Source organism: Conger conger, chromosome 5 (genome assembly GCF_963514075.1).
Source record: "Conger conger chromosome 5, fConCon1.1, whole genome shotgun sequence".
NCBI classification, from domain to species: domain Eukaryota; kingdom Metazoa; phylum Chordata; class Actinopteri; order Anguilliformes; family Congridae; genus Conger; species Conger conger.
In genome coordinates, this window is record NC_083764.1 from 25642396 (window position 1) to 25666192 (window position 23797).

The window sequence follows — 23797 nt, forward strand, 5'->3', positions numbered from 1 at the left end:
TTGTGTGTGTGTGTCGAAATAAAGATGGTCGTGGAGAAAAGACGGTAGTTCATGTAATTTTCTTTGGTGCAGTAAGCAAATGCCTTAGGACTCGTTTTTGCAGCAGAAACCAACTAAGTCAGTGTTACTCCAGGGTTTTAGCAGCTTTGGCAAGGGAATAGTGGTTTGGTTCCCAACTATGGTTTGATGACAGAAGCAGGAAAAAGTATAAAAGAATGCCAATTTTAGCCTGATTCATATTGTCTGTGAAGTTCTAAAATGCATAGAAGTTGAGGTCTCACCATGCTTGTTTTGTCACCGCACATAAAATAAGGAACCGTTAAGGAACTGCTAAAAGGTTAAAAGGATGACAATGTTTCAAATTCACCAGTTTTTTAAATAAAAAATAAAACCTGAAAAATTCCAGGATTTTAAAATAAAAAATAAACAAAAACCATTTCCTGGCTGATTGCAGTGACCATTTTAATCTAGCAAACTGCTGATCATGGGCAATATGCTTGGTAAATCAAACTTTTGCAGAATCTGATAGGTTAGCTAATATCAGTATCTATCTAGCTGGCTATGACATTGGAGCAGCTCATTTAAAGTCAGAGCAGGCAGTCTTTTAAATTTAAAATATTGTATGAACTTCACTTAATGTACTTTTAAATACATTTACATTTGGCCTCAGCCTCAGCAAGACAAATTAAATTTTTTGCTTTGTGAGTTATTTTTCATTAACTATCTTTGAGATTCTGTAATCAGTCATGTACAATTTGACTGGGCTCTAAATGGTTTAACTGTAAATACTGTGTCTTTTTCATCTGTGTGCATTAATTCATCTCATAAGTAGATATGAATGAATAAGTTGCCTTGTATCATGCTTTGCAATAGAGGAAAATTAACACTTTAATAAAACTGGCATACATTAAAAACTAAAAAAGAAGGAGCCATTGATCCCCTGGCTCTCCAGGGAGAATGCTGTACTGACTTATTAAGAATGTATTTATCCAATGTATGCCATGTTTTTAAGTGTGTCATTGGTCTGGCTTTAGGGATTTAGGGATGCCAATTTTAGCTCACTTTATTGTTCCGGCCTTAATAAATAATATTCTTCTCATTAACATTGTTTAAAATAGTTTGTCTTTTTGTTTTTTTTAATGACAAATATTGAGAATACATTCCAGTGCTGAAAGTGTATGACTCCAGGTTTATGTCTTGAAGTTGACTGATTCTTTTGGTGGTAAAAAGTACAGTACATCTGGAAAGTATTCACAGCGCTTCACTTTTCCCACATTTTGTTATGTTACAGCCTTATTCCAATATGGAATAAATTCATTTTTTTCCTCAAAATTCTACACACAACACCCCATAATGACAACATGAAAGAAGTTTCTTTGAAATTTTTGCAAATCTGCCTGAATTCTACAACTCCGTTATTTGGAAGGATAATGCTGAAGATTGATTTATATTTACGTATAACCTCCTACACAGCGGCGGCCGGTCAATAGGGGCGCTTAGGCTGCCACCCCACCCCCGATCTATCAGTGCAGAAAAATATATGTGGGTGATTCTTTATTAATTGTTGCAAACCAGCTGAGAAAATTTAATAAAATCTCTAGTCTTAAAAATTAATTGTCTTTCATTTGCCAACATTTTACTACTAATCTGCTTTTTAAAACACATTAAATATCATGTCTGTGGTGTTACCTTCACATCTCTATTGTGAAGTAAAGTAAAAGAAATGCATATAGTGATCGGATGTTCAAAGTCATTTATTTCCTGTATGTAGGGTGGTAACATCTGAGACAACACATCAGTCATGTTACAAAGTGGTGTGAGATGTAACACAGGCAGTTATGTATTGTTACTGTGAAAAGCAGTTACACCACAGACAGTAACACCAAAGACAACCGCACACAAATCAAAGCTAACATGCAGCCATTTTAGCTAACTAGCAAGAAGACAATCTCTTACATCCAAAAGCGTTACTCCATGTTATAAACAAGTAACACCATTGACAAAAAGAAATTGGGACATATCAAATTCACAGAGTTTTTGTTAAATTCAACAAAATGCCTGGTAGGTGAAACCTGTCAGAATTCCCGCTTCTCACTTCAAACAGAAAGTAGTTTTGAAGTTCCTCCTGCTTATTTTTAAAGATATATTATCAGTTGGGTAATATCAAATACATTAAATCTTCCGACAATTATATGTTATATATTTTTTATTTTATATTTTTCAAACTAATCTAGATAATGAGTAAACAGTATTTTCTGTGTTTATCTTTTATTTAGACCAGAAAATACTATTTTAAAATGTAGGTTTATGTGGTTAAATTCTCATCATATTGCAAAAGTAAGCCTTTTTTTAAGACACACTGTTTTTCATGATTTTTCTACTTCCTAATCTTAAAAGAGGTTAATAAAAACAAATCCATCAATTTTCTGACAGTATGTTTTTTTCATTTTTTTATGTAATCTGAAATTGCTCAAATCAAATCAAATTTGTGTTACAAAGGTGATGAAAATATTTGTAACATCTTTTCTGTCCACTAAACCACAGATTTACCAGACACAAAATCATGTACATACATAAATACATAATATTTGATGTCCTCTTCCTTTTTTCTCTCATTTCTGTCAGTCTTGGCTGGGCACTCTTGCTTCCAGCTGTGGGGCGCACTTGGACTGTGCCTACATGGGGGTTCAATGAGGTTCAGTACGAATTTAATCACCACCTGGTATCAAATCAGAATCGAGTATTCACCAAGACCATGGTATAAGTTTGTACAATCCTTAAATGTTTGGATTGTACGAATCCCGGCCAAGCTTAATCACTGATCTAACTTAATATGCTGTCTGCAGTTTTGCCAAGGACTGACAAAAAGCCAGCAGTGCGATACATGTTAAATGGGGTTTTATTTATTAACCACGACTTTGTCATGTCAATAAAGCTATTTGCATTCAAAAATTGTGAAAGATAGAGATAGCTAATAGTCGTAAACTCTCTAATCTTTTGGTAGACTGCTAACATCACTAGGTACTATGTGACATGCTGAAAAGGTTGTTTATAAACATATAACTCCTGCTCAAATAGAGCTATAATCTTCTGCTTTAGTGGATAGCTATCATCAGCACAAACAGAGAAGCTGGCTATGTTGGCTAAATTGTGTGATATAGTTGTGTAATGTGTAGCCCAAGATGATTTCACAGTTGAAAAACTTTTCTGTGGAAATTGTACATAGGCAGTTATAGCACCGGTGTACCTGTGTGCCTGTGTGTAGTGCCCCACCCAGGTAAATGGCCATCAGCTGCCACTGCTGCTATAGGGTACCTGGAACTGGGGAGACAGAACTTGGTGTGGGTTTTTGACATTGTTGGCTGGTCTCCTTTGAAATTGATATTGCTTTCAGGTTTTGAAGGTTTAATTAATTGTGAAACAACTAGACTTAAATGATATCTATGATGGTGCTTTGATGGAGTTAATTGCACAAATGTAACTCACTGTTAGGGTAACCGAATAGTTAGTTAAGATTACCTTTAATATTGCCTTATTAGAGAACTATCTGTTAAAGTAAAGCTTGTGTCAAGTAAAGCACCCCTGAAAGCTATTGTTGAATTTGCTGTGCCTTTAAATACCTGACGTAATTGTCAATTGTGGCCTGTATTATTTTCCCATCAATGTTCATAATTTGAAACAATTTAAAAGCAGCGAAGTGCACTCATACCAGTGTGAATGATATGCAGCTGCATGCTCGTGACTCTGGGCCACAATCTCCTGTTCCACAGCTTGACAGCTGGTAGCGTCTTCAGCTGCAGCTGTTTCACAAGGTGAATCACCAGGATTTCTCTCCCTGTGTGTTTAATACGGAGGCCAGGACTATAATGTAGGATTCCCCTGGTGCAGATACGGGGGGAGTCAAGATTTCAGAAGTGAAGGGCAGTAAGAACAACTACATTGGGAAAGAGCAATGTCTCTCTTGGTGGGGGGAAGTACACTCTCAGTACATGACCTTGGAATTATATGGTTCTGTCTGTAGTAGTTTTGAGATATTGACCTTCAAAGCCTTCACATTCGTGAGCCTTATTTGGACCGGATTAGTTTTCTGGACAATGTGTATAAAGTAATTGTTATCACAGGACATCTGTAATATAAATGACCGATTTGCACAAGATCAAAGATCTCTGTAATTGGTCTCCAAAATTATGGAGATGGGAGTGGTTAGTCATCCTGCTGGCATTGTTGTAACCATGTAGCTTCAACAAGCCTGGCTTCTCAAGAAAAGAAAGCTCACAATGAGTAGAGAGGAGACATTGGGTGTTTTTGGTGTGCGGAAAAACTCCTCTACCAACAACAGTTAAAAAAAAAACACAAACTTACTGTTTGGGAAGAAATATTTGAAATGACAGATATCCCTCAGTAAAGGAAGCCTTTGATGACCACACTAAATCTAGAGAACATTTCATATCAGACATGGGGACTTAATCAAAACAATACCTTCCCTGACAAAAATGTCTATTCGGACTGGACTGGTTTTTTGTGGGATTGTTTTTCCAGGGCAAATTACAGTAGGTAAAAGAGGCCAGAGTTTTTACTGGTGCAGGTGAGCACAGTCTGTAAAAATCACTGTGTATTCAGACAGGACTAAAATTACGGACATTCTCTGGTAATGAGGTACATTACTCTGCCTCCCACTGTAAAACTAATCCCATCCAAATAGGACTTAACACAGCAAAACTGCAGTGCAGTACAGTTTTTCATAGATCAAAATGACACCCTTTCAACCCTGAATGTACGATCAAAATCCTATCAAATTGCCCTAGATTTTCGGACTAATTTTGATAAAAATGGTCTTTACAATAAAATAACTTTATAATTATAAGGTCTTGAGTAATAAAGTGACAGTGAAGTTACATTTTTGTTCTTGAAAGATCAAATTGACCAAATGTACAGTAATGTGTAGAAATAAGTACAATTTCCAAGCAAAAAAGGCACAAATTATTTATTTCCAGTATTGCTGGCTTGCGGTACAGTTTTATGCATATATAGTGTTCTGGCCCATATTGTACTTTTTTAGGAGTCTTCTTACCTTTACTTCTGAGAGTGCATCGTTGACTGAGCTTATTTTTTTGCCCTCCCATTTCACTCTCCTTCAAATTCATCCCCTCCATTCTTCTGTCTAAACAACACCCTCGCCATGACAAGGGTGCATCCTTTGAACCTGAGACCTTTCTTTCTTACATGCCAGCTTAACTCCTCTCAGACTGCTGCTGGTCATATTACTCTCCCTGTGAGCACAGAAGGGAGATTACGTGCCCAACATCCCAACTACTCCACCTTTATTCATTCTCATAATAAATGAGATGGAGGGTGGTGAATTGCAGTGACGTCTATGTCTACATACTGAGATGGATCAAGAGGGTAAAAATACCTCTGCAAAAGTACCATCAAACCTCAGACGGATTGGATAGCAGGTGAATGGTGTCCTTGATGCGCGGTAAGGTGCCCTGCCCCCAGACAAAGGAAGAGCCAACAAACAACTGTAATAGTGTTTGTCAGGCAGAAGATGGATTCATTATATGGGTGGCAGGAGGCCTTTTTTCTACTCTGCATGCCTATATCCCGTGAATATCAATTATGAGGGAGGTCCCAGTAGGTCTGCTCAAGACTGTCTAATTAGCAATACATTTTCATTAGGGGTGTAATTCTGGATACATTATTAGATTAGATTAGAGAGTCCATGGCTATACTCCTCCAGTACAACCACCAATTAGATACCAAAAATAACGTTGCCCTCATGTTACCAGATATAACTCCTTTTTTCCCCATGTTCCTTTGGAGACATCACTGCATTTATCTAAAGAAATGTATTTTGCCCTGTCTCTTTCTGATCTTGCTGCCACCCCCCCCCCTTTTTTTTTTTTATAATGCTGTGATTAAAACATCCTGCAAACCGTATTCCGACTGCAAAATACTGTTGTAACTGTTTTAAGGCTGAGGCCCACAGGAATAAATAATGGCTTCTTTCAGACATTGTTAAGAGAATACATAGAACAAATATAAAACACCTACATGTTTGTGCACACTGTGAATGGACAGTGACTGCTGTTTCTAAACAAGCCGAGTCAGCTATGCGCTTTCTTCGTGTGGAAGGAAGACAAAAGGAACCAGGTACTTTGGTGATTGCAAACCTGTTTTTTCTGCTCTGTTGACAGGATCTGCACAGGTAGACATCTCTCACTCACCGCGGGGACTACGTAATCCCCTTAGCCAGTGGAGCCCCATCGCTTAAACACCAAAACGGACCTTGTCGTCCTACAAAGAAAAGCTATCACACATGAGAGAGAGAGAAACATGAAAAAGATATATATTGGGAAAACAGCACTAAAAAACTCCAGAAATGGGTGTAAGCATCAAAAGAAGAGGTAAGAGCGATGTTTAAAAGCCATCCTCTTCCGCCGCCATCATCGTCGTCATGTCGAATGAGGCAGTCCCATGTGGTCCCATCACCCATTTTTGTCACCAAATCACCGTGGAGTCCTTATACGCCGCAAGCAAAGCAGCTGTTGTTTTCAAATCCTCATCTCAGTGAGAAAACGCCAATAGTCCCTCCATATATCAGGATAATAATGTGGTTAATGCCAGGCGTGTCACCAAGGTTTGAATACATTTGTGGCTGAGCCAAAGTCATTTGGGGCTAGGCTGAGAAGGGGCATTCCATGCATTTTACCTTTACAGGTTAAATTGCTGTAATATCAGCCTATATGCGTCTGCCAAATGCCAAATGAATAAAATATAATTAACAAGGAGCCTGATGACAGTAGATTGGATGGAAAGACTTATTTCTATAACCATTTAAGCAGTAGGCATTTTGTTCATCTCACTTTTCTCCAAATTATGTCACCAACTCCCAAAGTATCATATATCCTTTTTTATTCATGTCATCTCTGCATACATCAAATAATAACATGTAATAGTTCATTTTACACTTCTCATATTCATGAAACAATCTTTTGTGTTGTTTGTAAGAATTTAACTAATATTTCTAAGTTATAGAATGATAGCTTTGTTTTTGTCAAATGCAGATTTCAAGGAGGAATTTCAAGGATTTCAATACTTTAGGGAGTCTGTATAATGCAATGGGTACGTACACAGCCACCTAGTGGGTAGACAAAAACCTATTTAAGATATTTTTACCACATTGTTTTTCTTAACCAAATGTTTTAACAACCTTAAAATATAATCTCAAACGATCTCATTGATTGCCCAGCAAACTAATTTAGACATATTGACTTAATGTAGTAGGTAAGCTCATGTTGCTATTTCTTGCTTGGACAATCCACAGCAGTGGTTCACAAGTGTCCCCCCAATTCTTTTTACCTTATATAGTTAAATACATTTCATAGCTAACATTAACGTTAGTTACATGGCTAGCTATGTAACATGCTGCAAAGTTAGCAGCTAATGTTAGCTAGCTGCAACAGACAACGCTAACGATTCCCTTATAGCCACATTCTGTATTTGTAACATAACGTTAATTAACTTAGTCCCTCACAATTGGTACTTACTTTTATTAACTATCTTATCATATATGTTTTTTAAACTTCCTTTTTTGGTGTAATGAAGCATTTGCTTTGATCATCACGCTGTGTCAAGATCACAATATCATAACTAATCCTGCATTCAACTTGGAAGTCAAGTTTCTCCGACCTCCTACTAGGAAAAGTGCAATAGAACATCACTCAAAGTTGGAATTCCTACTTGTGAACTCATGAGAAGCAGTTGTCTGATGTCAGACAACAATGGCAGCACCCATGGAGGCACACACCGTAAATAGTAAACCGTCAACTAAAAGGCAACGCAAAGTATTTGTTCCTGCATGACAATAAAATAAAACATACTGTCATATAATGAAGCCTGTTCTGTATGCAAATTGATGTGAAACAATGTTGTCAATGTTAATCAATGTCAGTGTCAAATTAACTCTGAAAGTTATCTTCTCTACAGAAAAGTTAGATTAGCTACCAATGTAGCTAGACCGGAGCACAGTTAATGAGTGGTACAATTTCTGCAATTGGGTCAGTGCAGAATGCGGACAGTTCATGCGGTTATACACTTGCCACATAAATACCACCAGTTTTTCGTAGTCAGCCATGTTTTTTGTTATTGTTACTATTCGCATTGTGCACCTGGAATGCTTGGAGGTCAGAAGATGGAAATTTCAACTGGGAAATTCCGACCTCTGATGGTAAATGGATCATGTGTCTGCTTGAATCATGGAGAAACCATAGGGACAAACGTTACAAGGCTGGAGTAGTCTCAGACAACCGCCCATAGTTACACTGTCATTGGCTGTCTGAAATATCAATCACTGGAGTGTTGATGAAATCGGTGCTTATATTTTTATCAGTCAGTCGGAAAGTTAGCAAACAACTCTACACACAGCGAGAACACTCAAAAAGATTCGGGGCTAGTCAAAAAAGATTCCCGGCTGAAGCCCTGGAAGCCCAATGCTAGCGACCCCACTGGTTAATGCTCATACAGGAGCAAACCAAAGACTATATGTATCTTTGGGCATCAAATCACCTTGCCACACAACTCAAAGGACCAGACCAGTCAATAATATGCAGACATTTTAGCTAAATATCACATAGTCACCTTACGGTTGTTATTTGGTTGTGCAGATGTTCATCAATAGATGTACAGCACAGCAGTTAATCTCATAAAAGCCCAAATAGCTCACTGCCCGATTCAGGAATTCATCAGGGTTTCAGCAGGGCTCGATTGATTTTCCTAGCCGTTTGCAGTCGTCACCATGGCACAAGGTGATATTATGTTTGCCTCAGTGCTCAAAGTGATAGATGTGTCTGAATTGCTCTCTCGCATCACTTCTATATTATACTACACAGGCACAACACAGACACACATACACACACACAGGCATGCATACATATACACGTGCGCACACACACTCATTTACTCACAATTCCCCGAAACACACACATGCTCATAGTGTTTGCTCTTTCCAAACAACACATTCCTCAGTTAATGGAAGTCTGGAGAACGGCCAATAACACTTTTCACTGAATCCACATAAACTTCAACATCAAAGTCAATATACACATTATGGAAATCTGAAATGTGTAGAAGGAAGACAGCCCTAAACAGACACTGCAAATAACCAAACAACGTAAACCAAATATGACCTCTCCCCGTTGGCCTTTGTGTCGCAAAAATTGTGTCTCTGTAATAAAGGACACCTAAGGGAGAAAACAATATGTTTGCTTCAGGAGTCAGTCAAACAGGTATGCAGTGAATCCATTCAACACAAGGGAGGGCTGACTTGTGGAATAGAACCCTGTTGTGAAATCCAGCTATGCCAGCTTGAAAATTGAGCTGGTCTAGCTGGGTATAAGCTGGTCAACCAGCATGGTCAAGCTGGTCTCAATGCTTGTCTAGCTGGGTATGAGCTCGCCGACCATCTAGTGCTGGTAGCTTGTCTGTGCTGGTGATCAACCAGCTATGAGCTGTTTAAAAACATTGCTTCAGCTGCTCAAACCATGTCAAGTCGGGAGCTTGTCTGAATTGGTCAACCAGCTAAGCCACCAGCTAAGCCACCAACTAGCTACCAGCTGTTTCAAAACCTAGCATGAGATGTTTTTTTCAGCAGGGAAGGCCTTTATAACAGACCCATGGAGCCCTCTGTAATGTCACTGAGGAGGAAAAGCCATTATCGTTGCCATCCCCATTTGTCAATAAAAGCTCTTCAGCCTGCATTGGATGAGCAATTTAGCAAAAGTTGACTTCAGTGTAATTTCATTGTGCACCCTCTCTCCATAAGGTGCACCCTTTGTTATGAACACAACTCATTTTGTTTAATGCTGGAGCTGCTGCTTGGTCAGCCATGGAATTATTATTGCTTGAAGTAATCATAAAATCTGTGCACCAGTAGTTATTTTCCTCCTGCCTTATTTATTTTACTTTACAGGGTCTGGAAACGCGAAGCACAAGTCTTTTTTTGCGGTGTGAGAAAATGATATTCTCTTATTGTCCTGTTTTGAGAGAGTATTTTTATTAGAGATGCTGTTGTTTAGACCAAAGCATTACTTGTAAGCAATTTCCTGGTTGGGAGGTTAGATTTGTCAGAGCCCCTGCAATGAAATGGGGACACTTCCGTAACCACCACAGGTTTTGTTTTTGTTTAAACTGCAGTGAGAACAGGAGGGTGCAGATGGTGCTTTAAAGGCTGTTTAATGTTCCAATGCACTTAGTCCCTGTGCTGTTATCAGTACTGTGATATAAAAGGATAATCTAATGACAAAAAAAGCCTCTTTGTTCTGAAAGAGATTAATACATCGTTATCTGATTGGACAATTGAAAGAAAAAAATGCAGATTCAACCAATCATTAAGATTCAATTGCGATGTGAATGGACAGCCGATTGATCCCTGTACTTCCCATTAAATGAAAGATTAATGGGATTAATGGGAATGCACCCGGCATTGTTGCTGAGAAGAACACATCGTGGGTCTCTGGATCCGAGGCTCAACCTAGCAATCTTATTTTCTGTATTGTAGTTGTTTTTAATTATTCAAAAAGTGTTTCATTCTCACCTAGATTCGCAGGCTCTAATTTTATTGTGTCCTAATTTTAACATGCAGGTTGATCTTTTCACACTAGTTACGTCCAAAGATGTGATTTATGACCATGCCAGAGCTTAAGCAGGTTTCAAAGTGAAAAATATTTTCAGACATAAAGGCTATAAGAGCTTTACAATGTACCTTGCCAGATTATCAGATGAATATCATGAAATTAGATTATGTATTAGTAGCTACTTACCTGGGCTGCACATATCTCATTCCATAATGAAAATCAGCATATTTTATATTCAAGTATGATTAGTCCAACAACTGAAGGATTTGCATTATCAGAAAATGAAATGAAGCTTATTTCACTCTCATTACACAGTAAGGTACAATATTGAAAGGCATAAAAACACAGTTGATTATAATTCTTGTGTCATTTAGGGCAAGAGTATATTACAGAATAAGATTATTCAATTATGAAAGATAAGCACTGGCAGGTTCACATACACTATGACATTCTTGAATGCAACATTATGATGGCTTCAGTCATATGTTTATTGAAATAACATCCTGAAGAAGAAGTCATCCAAGTCATAGTACAATCATAATGGTAAGGGACCAATTAAAATCCATAGCAGCTCATACACAGATGTTTCTGCTGAAACAACCCAAAGCCTAGTAATGTTGATGCTGCCCATGATTTCTGACACAAACCTTAAGTATCTTCAAGGCTAGATGGGATGTGGAGTGGAGATTCCATCCCACAAGCATCCCACAATTTGTAATGAAAGAAATGACTCATTTTAAAAAATTGAACCATGCTGGGAAAATATGAATTATTAATATGTCCTTTGGCCTGGTTAGTATAATGAAGTAATGAAGTGACCTTAATGTCAGAGACTACTTGCTGAAGAATCTATGCATCCGTTATGCATTCTGATTTGCAGTGAGACTTCTGGCACAAAGTGGCTTCTATGGATCAATTACAGCAAAAACATTACAGCAATTCTACTCTACCTTCTCTGTAAAGTACCAGAAACAGCATTTTCAACACAATCACAATCAAAAATACCTTGACTGATATTGAATCAATTACATTTTTTATCCTGTTATGCTGAAGAGACCCTTTTACAGCTGTTCATTAGACAGAATAGTAAAGCAATTGTATTATTTTCCATAATATCTCATAATGAGTTGCAATATCCCATAATCATTGCTCATCGCTCAACTCTCAAAGTGGTGTTGGGAGTTAGGCCTAATTTCTAACTGTGTTCATCTTCGGTTGTGTCTAAAAACATCTCAATATCCCTCCAAATCTGCCAACTAAGTTTTCCTCAGTTTCTGTGTTAACTGTCTAATATGCTTGGATCATTTCTGCATATCATAAGCAAAATGTCTCTTTTTCAGACATCAGATGAATTAAACTGATTGATAATTGCTAGTACATATCATCCGAATATGTATAATTCTTTTTGGACAGCAATTATATTTCATTTAATCTGTTCTTCGAACATGCTATTCAATTTGATGATGGCGTTGATTATGAACATGATAGTAATCATTTTGTAAAAAAACGTCTGCTCAAGTTCTCTCCAGGAGCAGAAAGAGGACTTGCGGAAGCGGCTCTCCTACACCACCCGCAAGCTGGAGCTGCTGGAGACAGAGTTCGACTCCACGCGGCAGTACCTGGAGACAGAGCTACGGCGAGCTCAGGAGGAGCTTGAGAAGTTCACTGACAAACTGCGCCGGTACGCTATGACATCTCTCCCTATTGCTGCCGTGTACACCCTCCCCACCTGCCCCTCTAATAATAATTGTAATAATAATAATGCATTTTATTGATAAAGCACTTTTCCCATGCTGTAGAGCACTGCAACAAAACAAAAACTTAAATGGAACAAGAAGAAATACACAGACAAGTCTTAATTCAGTAACAGTGAAGGAATACATAGACTAGTTAAAGCAGTTACATTATAGCAGTGCTTAAACAGGTCTTATATATTAAAATTTTAAGTGCAGAGATGCATAGTTTGCGTGGCACTGACTTCCAGCTGTAATGCAGGAGAGTTTGAGTGGCACACTTGTTTTTGTTTGCAGTAACTTTATAACAATGGTTGAATGTAGTAAAGCTGGTCACAATGGAAACCATACCAACAATCAGAAGAAGGAAATTGTGCCAACATACAGAAGGCTATGTACAATAGACCTACATAGTTATGACTGCCAGCAAACATGGGTGGCCACTAAATGTACCAAAACCGAGGAAATTGTAAATTGCCACATTAAAGGTATGCAAAGAGTCAGCAGACATAATCTCCACAAGAATGGTATCGTAGAGCCTGCTGGCCACAGAGCAAAAGGCTTGGTTACCCACTGAGCAGAGAAAGGACGATGAGTTTGCCCAAATTGGAGGAGGATAGAAGGCAGCCCAGTGATGGAGGAGTTGGCAGATGTAGTCTGTGGCAAGTTCATGAAGCATGGTAGGACCATGAATTCAACCACAGCTTTAATGGGGAGCCAGTGAAGGGTGTACAGAACTAGGGTTATGTGCTCTTTTCTAGATGTGTGGGTGAGCACTTTGGATTAATTGTCATTGTGAGGAGGTTGGATGGAACACCAGTGTGAAGTGAGTAGCAGCAGTCCAGCCGTGATGTGATGGGACAGGAATGGGAGACACTACAAAGATGGAAAAACTGCACTGTCTTGTAATGATTAATACGGGCCTGGTAAAAGTGAGATTAATCAAAGATAACACCTATATTTCTCACCATGGGAGATGTATGCAGATGTGTCATTAACCTAAGATAATGGAGTGTCAGTATTCTTAGGAATGTCTTTAGTCCTGATTGAGTTCAGCCCATTGGCTGAGGACAGGTACGCTCCTGCCCAAACTTGGACAATAAAAAAGAGAGAGCAATTGGAAAATAACAGTAGAAAATATCAAGAAACTTTTTTTTTGTATTACATGTATGTCTTTGTGAATCCAGTCCGCATCTTCGTGCATCCCTCGTCATTGGATTATTGCCCGTTCATGTTTATCACCTGATGTTCATTTGTTAGATCGTCCTCACTCCCATGCCCCGCCTAGTTTGTCTTATCCTTCAGTGTATTTAAACCCCAGTCTCAGTTGTACACATTGTCAGAACGTGGATCTATTTACTCAGTGCTGATTATGTGTAAGAGACTGGGACTGTAGTGAGACAAGGCCCTTCTCCGTGCTGAATTTTGGGGCCCTAAATATTCAAATATAGCCAAATGTTATAAATTCTTATCAATGGGCCAGTTGCTATTAGTGCAAACACAAGAGAATAGTCAGTCTAGTGTGAGCTAGAGATTTTTGTTGTAGCACAACCTTTTCCTAACTGAGACAGTCCTCTGAGGAAGGTCGGATTGAGTGTTGCTACCCTCTACCGCCTACTCACTGCACCCCATAGGGTTGCCAGATTTAGAAACCAGACACCATGCACAAGCACACATAGGCGACGTAGTGCAGAGTAAAACTTGATCCGGTGCGGGGGTTGGAAGGGGGTGGTGTCAGAAGCCAACAGTGCGAACAGAAGACAGAATTCATTCCAAGCTAGAAATTATTCAATTATATCAATCAATTATTGAAATTACTGGATATTTATATTCTCCAGTCGGGACTAGAAACTGGACCTGTGCATAAAACAAGACATTCTGGTCCAAAACCGGAACTGGAAACCCTAGAATGCCATCATACATAGATCCTGGGAGGGATATGGCTTTTACTGTGCCATGTTTTCCTGTCTGACACCTGAACAAATACCTGGAGCCAGAACATTCTGTTACAGTGTTGGAAAAATAGTTTTCCCTCCAGGAAATCAAATTTGGCCAGAAGTCTTCAGGATATGACAGATTAGTCCATATTCCAATTACTCTGAACATTATAACACTATAAAATGTTAATTTCACAGTATACTTGGAAAATCACAAATTAAATGTAATGCTTATACAATTTCTTGTGGTTATACATTCATCAGGCATGCTTACGCATGGCAGCATACAAACAACATGACATCATATGTTAATTAAAAATTACAAGCACAATACAGGGGAGCCAGATTTACATGAACTAGTAATCTTGATGAAAAGCAGTAATAATAAAATAAATTAACATTATAGTGAAATTAAATTTGGATTGGAATACGTTATCGTGCCTTGCAAGTGTTTGAATAGCATGAACTAATATGTTAATTGAGCAGCTGTTTGTAAGATACACCCATATTACCCAGGTATGAATTAGTATGGTATGAATTCATACCATATAATTTATATTATTTATGAATTGTCTAATGGGTTGCAGAATCTGTTCCAACTGTATATGCATGCAATTTTGATGCGAGTGGGACTGGGAATTTCTGATAGCTCCGACGCCTTTTTAAAGGGAGACCAGAGGAAAGCCTCTTTTCCGCATGGGCAACAGAAGGAATGTCCTTTTGATTTTCAGGAGCTCCGTGCGCACTGTACGCGGCATGAATTCTGAGCCAGCAACAGAGGCGTGTGGGGTGGGGGGGGGGGGGGGGAGGGATGAAATGATTTCAGAAAAGAGTTCCTCCTTTTTTCTGGGTCAGGCTCAGAAAAACAGGCAGGAGTCTCCGGGCTATGCTGAAATATAGATAAGTATGACTTTACCCAGCTATGGCATTGTGTGGCCTATTTATGAATTCCGTGATTACGTCACATTTTTGGTTTTGTACTCATAGACACCAGACCTATTTTGGACATGATATACTGTATTTTGCTGTTGGTAGACCCTGGGATCGTGTAGACATAAGGGTATCTGGGATTGTTATAGGAGGGAGCTAATCCTCTTAGCTCCAACATCTTTTTTATTTCCTGAGTTTCCACCCAGAATCTGGTGTGATGTGGCAGCTGGGGTTTTACTTTGTGACATAGTCCTGAAGACTAAAGCTATGTCCAGGGAGGGAGGCAATTGCAAGCCTGCAGTTCCTGCTGTCTAACACAGTCATCTGTCACAATTACTGCATAGCTCATCTGGTGGACTGCAGGGTGAAGAGAGGCAGCAGTTGGTATGTTTTGCAAGATGCACATCCAAGAACTCACCATCTTGAATGTTACCATCAGGGATGCTGCAGCAATAGGAGAGGCCTGCAGAAATAAATAGCTGTTTCACATGGGCATGAGGACTTTTTCAATAAATACAATAACCACACAATTTTTTGTGCCAATAGTCCCAATGTTAAGCTGAATCCTAACGCCAGCCATGTCTTCAAACTACTTCAAAGACTATTTTCTTTTATTTTTCATCATCCATTTGCATATCCTCATCCAGGATGACACAAGCGCAAAACAAATACAATTAGTGTATTATCCATTAAAACAGCTGAATATTCACTGCAGCTAATTCATGTCAAATTCCTTCCTGAACACTAATGGCAGTGGCACCTAATATTTAAACCTTTAAGATTATAAATCTTGTGCGACTGCCCCACCCCCTAACTGCTGTCAGTTCTGTTGCACAGCAACCGGCTCCTGTCATTGCTGTCTTCTGTAGAGTTTGCATTGAATTCATGTGAATAAATAATTCATTTCTTTGCATTGACAAACATGGCCAACCATAGTTCTGATTTAATAAGCAACCCTTTACTTTTATCAGTTAAAGCAGTTGATTACACAGATAACTAATCTGAACTCTCTCGTCCCCACCCCAGAATACAGAGTGGCTACTCAGCACTGCAAAGGATCAATCAGGACCTGGAAGAGAGGATCCAGAGGACGGTAAGAAAGATCACACTCTATGTTCTGTTGTTAAAATAAAGGGGAATTCCAATCAAAACAACATTTAGATAATTTTACAGATCAAGGTGTAACTGATTAATTCTCTGTGTGACTGGCCAAGGAAATCACTGTATACAGATATTGATAGTGTATACACATTTTGATAGTGTATACTTCATAATGATGTACACCTCAACCTGTCCTCATTTTTGAAGAACTACGGTGGGCAGATAGTCTCACACAGATAAACTCACACAGATAGATTCGGATTAGCTGCTGTTACAAAATGTAAAGAATATTAGCTTGCAAGCTAGCTTGGGTAGTGGACCTATTTTCTCTTCTGTGCTCTCTGTGGCCTTGTCCTTGGATGAGGTATGCAACATGAACGGTATCCATAGTATGAATTCAGGAGCACATTAACAGGATATACCAGAGACCACTGTGAAATTAGCAAACAATGTCAGCCCAACCCAACACAAGACACATCAACACTACTAAAAACTTTCCAAAACATGATGCTTACTATTGTTAATTATATTGTTAAAAAGCATGGGTTTTAAAGAACAACACAGAGACTTGACAAACTGTTTACTAAAAACATTTAGCCATGCTTGTGGTAGATTGATTGTGCAGATTGAGGTAACTGACCTGATAGACTACCTGATAGATAAAACATCTCATTTTTACTGACAGTAGAACTACTAATACTGCAAATTGATTTCTCAGACACATATTGGCCATATTTTTCAGAATCAACTTTGCACAGCTCATTGGCGCTGTCACCTGGCAAGGTGCGTGCCGTACTGGGCGTCGATATTGAATGCTGCCATCTTCATAGCACACCCACTATTATCAGTGGGTGTGCTGCACCTTGATTCACTCGTAGCCAATTAAATGAACGCTTTTCATTACCATTAAGATCCATGCATAGTGCACAGGCTGTATTGGCAATTTCTGTAGTCTGTATTATATATCTATAAATACAATGGAAGACAATTCTCATTACAGACATGTGTGAGAAAAAGAATGAAATACCATACCAAGGGATTACAGTCTACAATGAGAATAATCACCAACAATTAAAAACTGAAATAAATACAGGAATTAAAATGAGAAAGAAGAAAACAGTGAACAATAAAAACAAAATGTATTTTCCTGATTGTGGGATTTATATCAAATACAAACTGAACAGCTTACAGTGATGATGTGTGCATTGCATGTAAAAGCCCAGAAATGACCAATATGCCATAGACTATAGGGCTGCGACTTGCGCCTTAGACCTGGATTGAGCAGGTGGGTGGCAAAATGGTGAAATGCGGACCTGTGTGACTGGAAAATTGCAATAAGCTACACCAAATTGGCAATGAGCTGCTAACTCTTGAATGAAACCCCCCAAGCTGCAGTTCTCCTCCCTCTTTGGTGTACAGCCAGTCCCAAAATTACCAGAGGCATCTGGATTGTGCGGAAAATCAATAGACAGCACACCAGCTCGCAACATGACAGATGCCGGCCCGAAAATAGGGCTCGTAGTCTGGGCTGCTTCTTTCTTTATTCCACTAAAATGCTTCAGTTCATGCATCAGAAATGCAACAAAAACAGAGAACAAGAGACAAGCGTGATATTTTTTTCAGATAATTTATTGAAATGCGTTTATGTGAAGAATATCTGTATCAGCACTTATATGAGGGACTGTCAACCAAACATTTCTCCCCAGCTGGCTTAACATCTTCATCTCCTCTCCCCCATTCTCTCTCACCGCCGGTATTCTGTCTGTTCTTACCGGATTTATTATGATAACCAAATATTGCACATACAGTAAGTCCTAACCGTTTTTGAAATGATTTGCTGTGAGCCAGTCTAAATCAAATCATAGTTACATTAGACCCATGCAATTTGCCCCACTGAAGCAGCATTTTATTTCCATTAGAGTTTTAGCAGTAAAATAAACTGAACTGAACACATAAACATAGATTTTCTTTCTTTAGTGGCTTGCTTGCCGTGTTACTGTTCCTCTCTCCAATAGTAATGCCCAGCCCCTCCGTTTGTATCCAGTAGGAGTGGCATCGTGTGGCTGGTGTTATCTGATGCCTGCCCATGCACTGCACTGTAATTGTAGTCCTTAATAAAGCAGGTACCTGGAGCATGCAGAGTAGTTTGGGGCTATATCTCTGCACTCACTACTGATACAGTAGAAAGCTGGTGGAATTCCCTTTAAGGCCCAATAGGGGCATGATGGAGACAAAAATGTTAAAGAAAAAAACAACATTTTGAGAAGCCTGTGCAGGGTTTAAAAATACATTACATCCCATTAGTGACCAGACATCCCCCGTATTTCAGCCCCTTTTCACTTCTTCCGTGATTTATTGCATATTTCAGTCATACAATATTTCAGTGGGTTTTTCCAACTGTACTTAACATTATTGTAGGTTCCCACATGCATCCTCTAGGGAATCTTGTCACCCTATCCATACACAGATGCCCTTATATAGTGTAAATATCAAAATAAATAGTGTGCCCAGCAAAATGTTTGGACAATATAAGATTGTTTTGGGAAATCATGTAGCACCAATTGTAATGTTTACAGGCAGAAATCCCTTGCAGAAAATGGAACTATATTTCCCTGTGGAAAACCTTTGTTCTTTGTTCTTCAAATTTGTAAAAAGTAACTTTTGGAGGGCAAATCAGGTAAGCATAGTCCTCACAAGTTGGCATGCAGATGGGCCTGGGGAAGCGGGGTGCTGCATAACAAACATCATTCAGGAACGCAACAGCACCACAGTGGTCTCACTGACTGAACTGAGACCTCCTCCTGTCTCCATTTTCTGTGGTTAGAACCAGACCTGGGTCAAAAACATCATTGTTTTGCATTCAAATACTTTTCTGTGCTTTACTGAGTTTGTCTAGTGTATTTGAATCTATGAAATACCCTCAAAAAGTGCAAACCCCGCCTTCTGGTCCAATTTCTCCAGGAAAGATCAGTCGAGCACAGAAAAGTATTTTAATCCAAAATAATTATGTATTTAACTCAGGTCTAGTTAGAACCTATTGTTTGGCTTTGTAAAGTCTTTCATTGTCTTATTAGTGTGCACCATGGTAAACCTCAATATAAGTCAGACAGGACACAGAAGATAAATTATATTGTTCCAGCAGGATTCAACAAAGCTAATCAATGTGGCGATTTTCATGGTGGCCTCAGGGTGCAATTTGGCATATTCCCATAAGGTGGTAGGTGAAGTGGGAAGATTTCAGGTCAGTATATAGAATAACAGCATGAACGCTTTTTGGTGTAAGGACAACCATTCTCCGAGCAACTGTATTGCTATGCTCAAGAGCAGATCTCCAATTGAGCATTCAAGAAGGGAAGTGACCCCACCTTTAAGACTTTTATCCTGGAATTGTATGTCCTAATGGTTCAGAAAGAAATGTGTTTTTTTCACCTAGGTAGAGGTACTACTGCATTCCCTTAACCATCTATGAAGATGCTGTAAAGAAAAAACACTCATTGGCACAAACCCACACTTGCCCTGCAGATATCAGTGCTCACAAAACATTTTTGTTTGTTTTTTCCCCCGGTGTTTGATGGTCAGTGTTTAAAAGAGAACGAGTTAGCCTGAAGTCCAAGACACTGCCATCATTCTATGTGCAGGAAATGAAATGTAGAAGGAATACAAGGATGACATTTCTCCCCCCTTCAGTTGAAAAATTGGTCACTTTTGCCGACAAAACTGCCTGTTGATTTAAAGACACATGTGCCTAATGGATATAGGGCTCATAATACAAAACACCCAGAGAAAGAGAGAGAAATTTGCCTCTTGATTCACACCTCGTTGAAATAAACACTTTCCATTATGGGTGTTGAGAAAGGCTGCTTATATTATCGCCTGTGAATGTCACAACATGTGGTGTTAAGTACTCTTAGGATCAATTTCTTATGGGTATATAAAAGAAAATGGTGTTCTAAAAAAAGGAAAGGCAAGGAAAATTTTTGCAGTGGAACAGATGGATTCACAGTACATCATGGTTTGAACTAGAATCACTATCAAATCCAGACAGCGCTGATCTTAATTGTGGATGGGATTCCCTTGGGGCAGTGTCTAATGGTCAATGCATAACTCATGGAGGGACAGTTTCAATCAGCAGGATAAGACCCACTGCATTATCCACTATTGGTCAATCAGGTGCCAGCAGTCTTCCTGCTCCAGCAACATCAGTTGGGCCAGTGGTCAGTAACCCTGGTACTGCAGAGCCACGGGACATGCTGAACTTGTTGCTGCACAAGACTTATATGATCAATTAAAGTTGTTTATTACATAAGTCACCTTGCCTACTGCTTCCTAGTTCTGAATTGGCTCCTCATTTTAAGGAGAAAACTAAAAGCAGCAGAAATTGTAGCAGTCCAGGGCTATGGAAGCTGATGCTCAAGTTTTACCTTCCTCCAGTCCGGTTACTACAGTAGCTCAGCTGCTGGATTATGCAGCTAACAGAAGTGGCAGCTGCCTTTGTATGTTATGGATCCAAGCACAGTCAAAGTCACTTCACAGTTCCTTCTAAATAAGGAGTGTGTGTCCTATAAAAGCCATCACTGTGATGAGCTATAGTTCTCACCTGGTAATGGCACAATGTCAAATTTGAAGTGCATCATTGATTGATGTCTCTTTTTTTATATCATCCTATTCCACAGGGCATATTCTGCTCACTGCAGGAAACTGTTCAGATAAGCACTCGGTATGAAGCGTTCCACAAAATTATAGTCTTTTATGTTTCTGTGCTTGTGTTTTCCGAACTCAGAGCTGTAATCTGTAACAACCGTTAGGTAGAGGAGCAGTTTAGTTCTCTGGCTCAGGACAGGATAAGCATGTCTACCCACAAAGATGAAGAACATGACCACAGATATTGACCAGTGACATCAGGCCATTGACCTGTTGATGCCAGTCTCTCAATGTAGCCCTTGTATCAGCTGAAGAAAATCAAATTGGCCATCGGAAAAGTGTTCCAAAAAAATTCCAAAACTAAATCCCTGGTAAGTGGCCAGCACGGATGGTGCAGTGTGTAGCAGTGCTGCCTCACAGCAAGGAGGTCCTGGGTTTGAATCCCCGTTGGCCGGGGCCTCTCTGTGTGGAGTTTGCATGGGTTTCCTCCCACAGTCCAAAGACATGCAGGTTAGGCTGATTGGAGAGTCTAAATTGCCCGTAGGTATGAGTGTGTGAGTGAATGGTGTGTGTGCCCTGCGATGGCCTGGCGACCTGTCCAGGGTGTTTTCCTGCCTTTTGCCCAATGTATGCTGGGATAGGCTCCAGCCCCTCTGCGACCTTCAGGATAAGCGGGTTAGGATAATGAATGAATGAATGAATCCCTGGTAAGCAATTAATGTAACCTTATTGTAAATTGTTACCGGATTAGGTAAGACAGCGACGCCAATAGAAACCTCAGGAAGATTTCCACCACAAAGGGCACTAGGAAGTGTAATGGTTTCACAAAATATTGGCTACTGAGAGACTCGAGGGCCAAACAGCTGTCCGGATCTTTTGTGGATACACCAGAGCTTGGAATCACCAATCTTGTGGACCCCACTCATGAAGCTTTGCCACTAGGCTACAGGCTGCCCCATCAACAGTTGGCACCTTGACCCTACAGTCAGGAGGGTAATGTCTGCCCCATTGCTCACCTGGAGTCAGGATGAGACTAGTTGTTTGCTTTTGAGATTAAAAAGATAATGACTTGTAGCCACCATACGAGTGCTACGTTGGTACTAGCAGGAGTGCTACAGGGTTCTACACATATCTTATGAGCAGATATTTAAAAAAAGAAATGCTTTGATTTCCCTTTAAGGAAATATAATTTTTTGAAAACATTATTCCCAAGTTTATGCCTTGCTCACAAATGCACTCACAAACTAATTGTGGATTGAGAAACAAATTGCTTTACTTTGGGAAAAAGATAGCTTGTGGTTCTCTATAATAAAAAGTGTCCTTATGGGCCTGATGGAACAATAAAGATGGATGTCTATTTTACACAAAAGACTCCACAGATATATGCATATTGCCATGCATTTGAACAACCATTTATGATTTCTCATTTTACTGTATTTTCACCTTGAGCGTACTTGAACCATATCGAGCCTTTCCTTGTTTCTTTGCATTTATTTCAGCACAGTTATTACAAGTAAAACTTCAAAAAGGTTTCATTTTCAACTGGGCATTTCAACTGGCTTTTCGGATTGATTCATTAAAACTTGGCTGATTGTTTTTTTTTCCAAGAGAACGTTTTATCTGTGTTTGTCCTCAGAGCTCATTACAGTGTCCTGCCATCACCCACTCATTCTCCCATATAATTGTATCTCTGAGGATTTGAGCCGTGTTTGTTAGTAATGCCATTTACATGCGAAAGGGTGAGGAGCTGTGCTTGCAACGCAGCCCCCCAATATCCCCCAGTACACCCCCCCTCACGCCCCATAACTGCCGCCACCACCTACCCACACATGCTCGCCTACATCCACCCACACATGCAGGCTATTATAACGAACAGTGTCTCAAATGCCTCTGGTACATTTCGCTTCCTGGCATTAAGTAATTGGGAGAAATCTTCATGAAATTCCACATGTGGGTTTTCCTGTGTCAGTACAATACTGGCTTCATAAAAAGGCAGCAAAATACTTTATCCATGTCGAAAGATGATGGTCGGCACAAAGTGAGGAGCTATTAATGCATGGTATTTCCACTCATGTTGTGGTTTTGCAAATAATCACTCCTCCCACGCACTCAGTGGTTTTAATCTGTTAGCCACCAAGGGTAGAGTCAAAGCCAACTAGTCAGAGGCACCAAACTTTTGCCCTTATTCATTCTAGGTTCTTGGTCAGGCCTACTGTGGGGGAAAAGATTGTGGGTAGAGGCAAATTCAACAGTCAGGAGTGCCCTGGTACTCTTGTCAGCACAGTTAGACAAAGGCCATTCATTTAAGCTTTCGGTGGGCCATGAGATATTCAAGCAAGACAAGCAAGAATAACTTGCTTTCATGAACAACTGTTTATTATACACTTTCCTTATAAATTCTTGTTAGTCATGTCAAACACTGCATTTCTTACATACGCCGCACTAGTTGCAGTCTACATGCATTTTTTAAAAGAGCTGGCACCATGTACAATTCCGATACAAGTTGAGAACATAAGCACACCCTCCCACGTTTCAGAAGTGTCAGATTGGCAGTACAGTACACGTCCATGAAACAATAAGGGAGAAATTGAATAGATGATAAAGCTTAATTGTTCTTTTGATAGGGGAGTCAGTAAGGGGCATCTCAGTAATACACCATGTGGTTATTCCTTTATTTTTCTACAGACCATTATTCTCACACAAAGAACTCTTATCATTAATGTTTGTTAGAATTCAGCCTTCTTGGACTCGAGAACAGTAGGATCATGGATTGTGGAATCAAAGTACTTGAGTGGGAGATTAATAACCTGCTGCGTTAAGA

The 23797-nt window shown here is 39.5% G+C and overlaps 1 protein-coding gene across 1 annotated transcript in view; it reads left to right on the forward strand.

The window, feature by feature from the left end:
- Positions 1–6315: 6315 nt before the first annotated feature.
- The window catches only part of LOC133127999 (brain-enriched guanylate kinase-associated protein-like), a 28826-nt gene continuing 11344 nt past the window's right edge, over positions 6316–23797 (forward strand). The window contains exons 1-3 of the mRNA XM_061241174.1: positions 6316–6407; positions 12154–12315; positions 16261–16327. Of these exons, the coding sequence (XP_061097158.1) occupies positions 6337–6407; positions 12154–12315; positions 16261–16327 (300 nt within the window). The 5' untranslated portion in view covers positions 6316–6336. The remainder of the gene's footprint in view (positions 6408–12153; positions 12316–16260; positions 16328–23797) is intronic.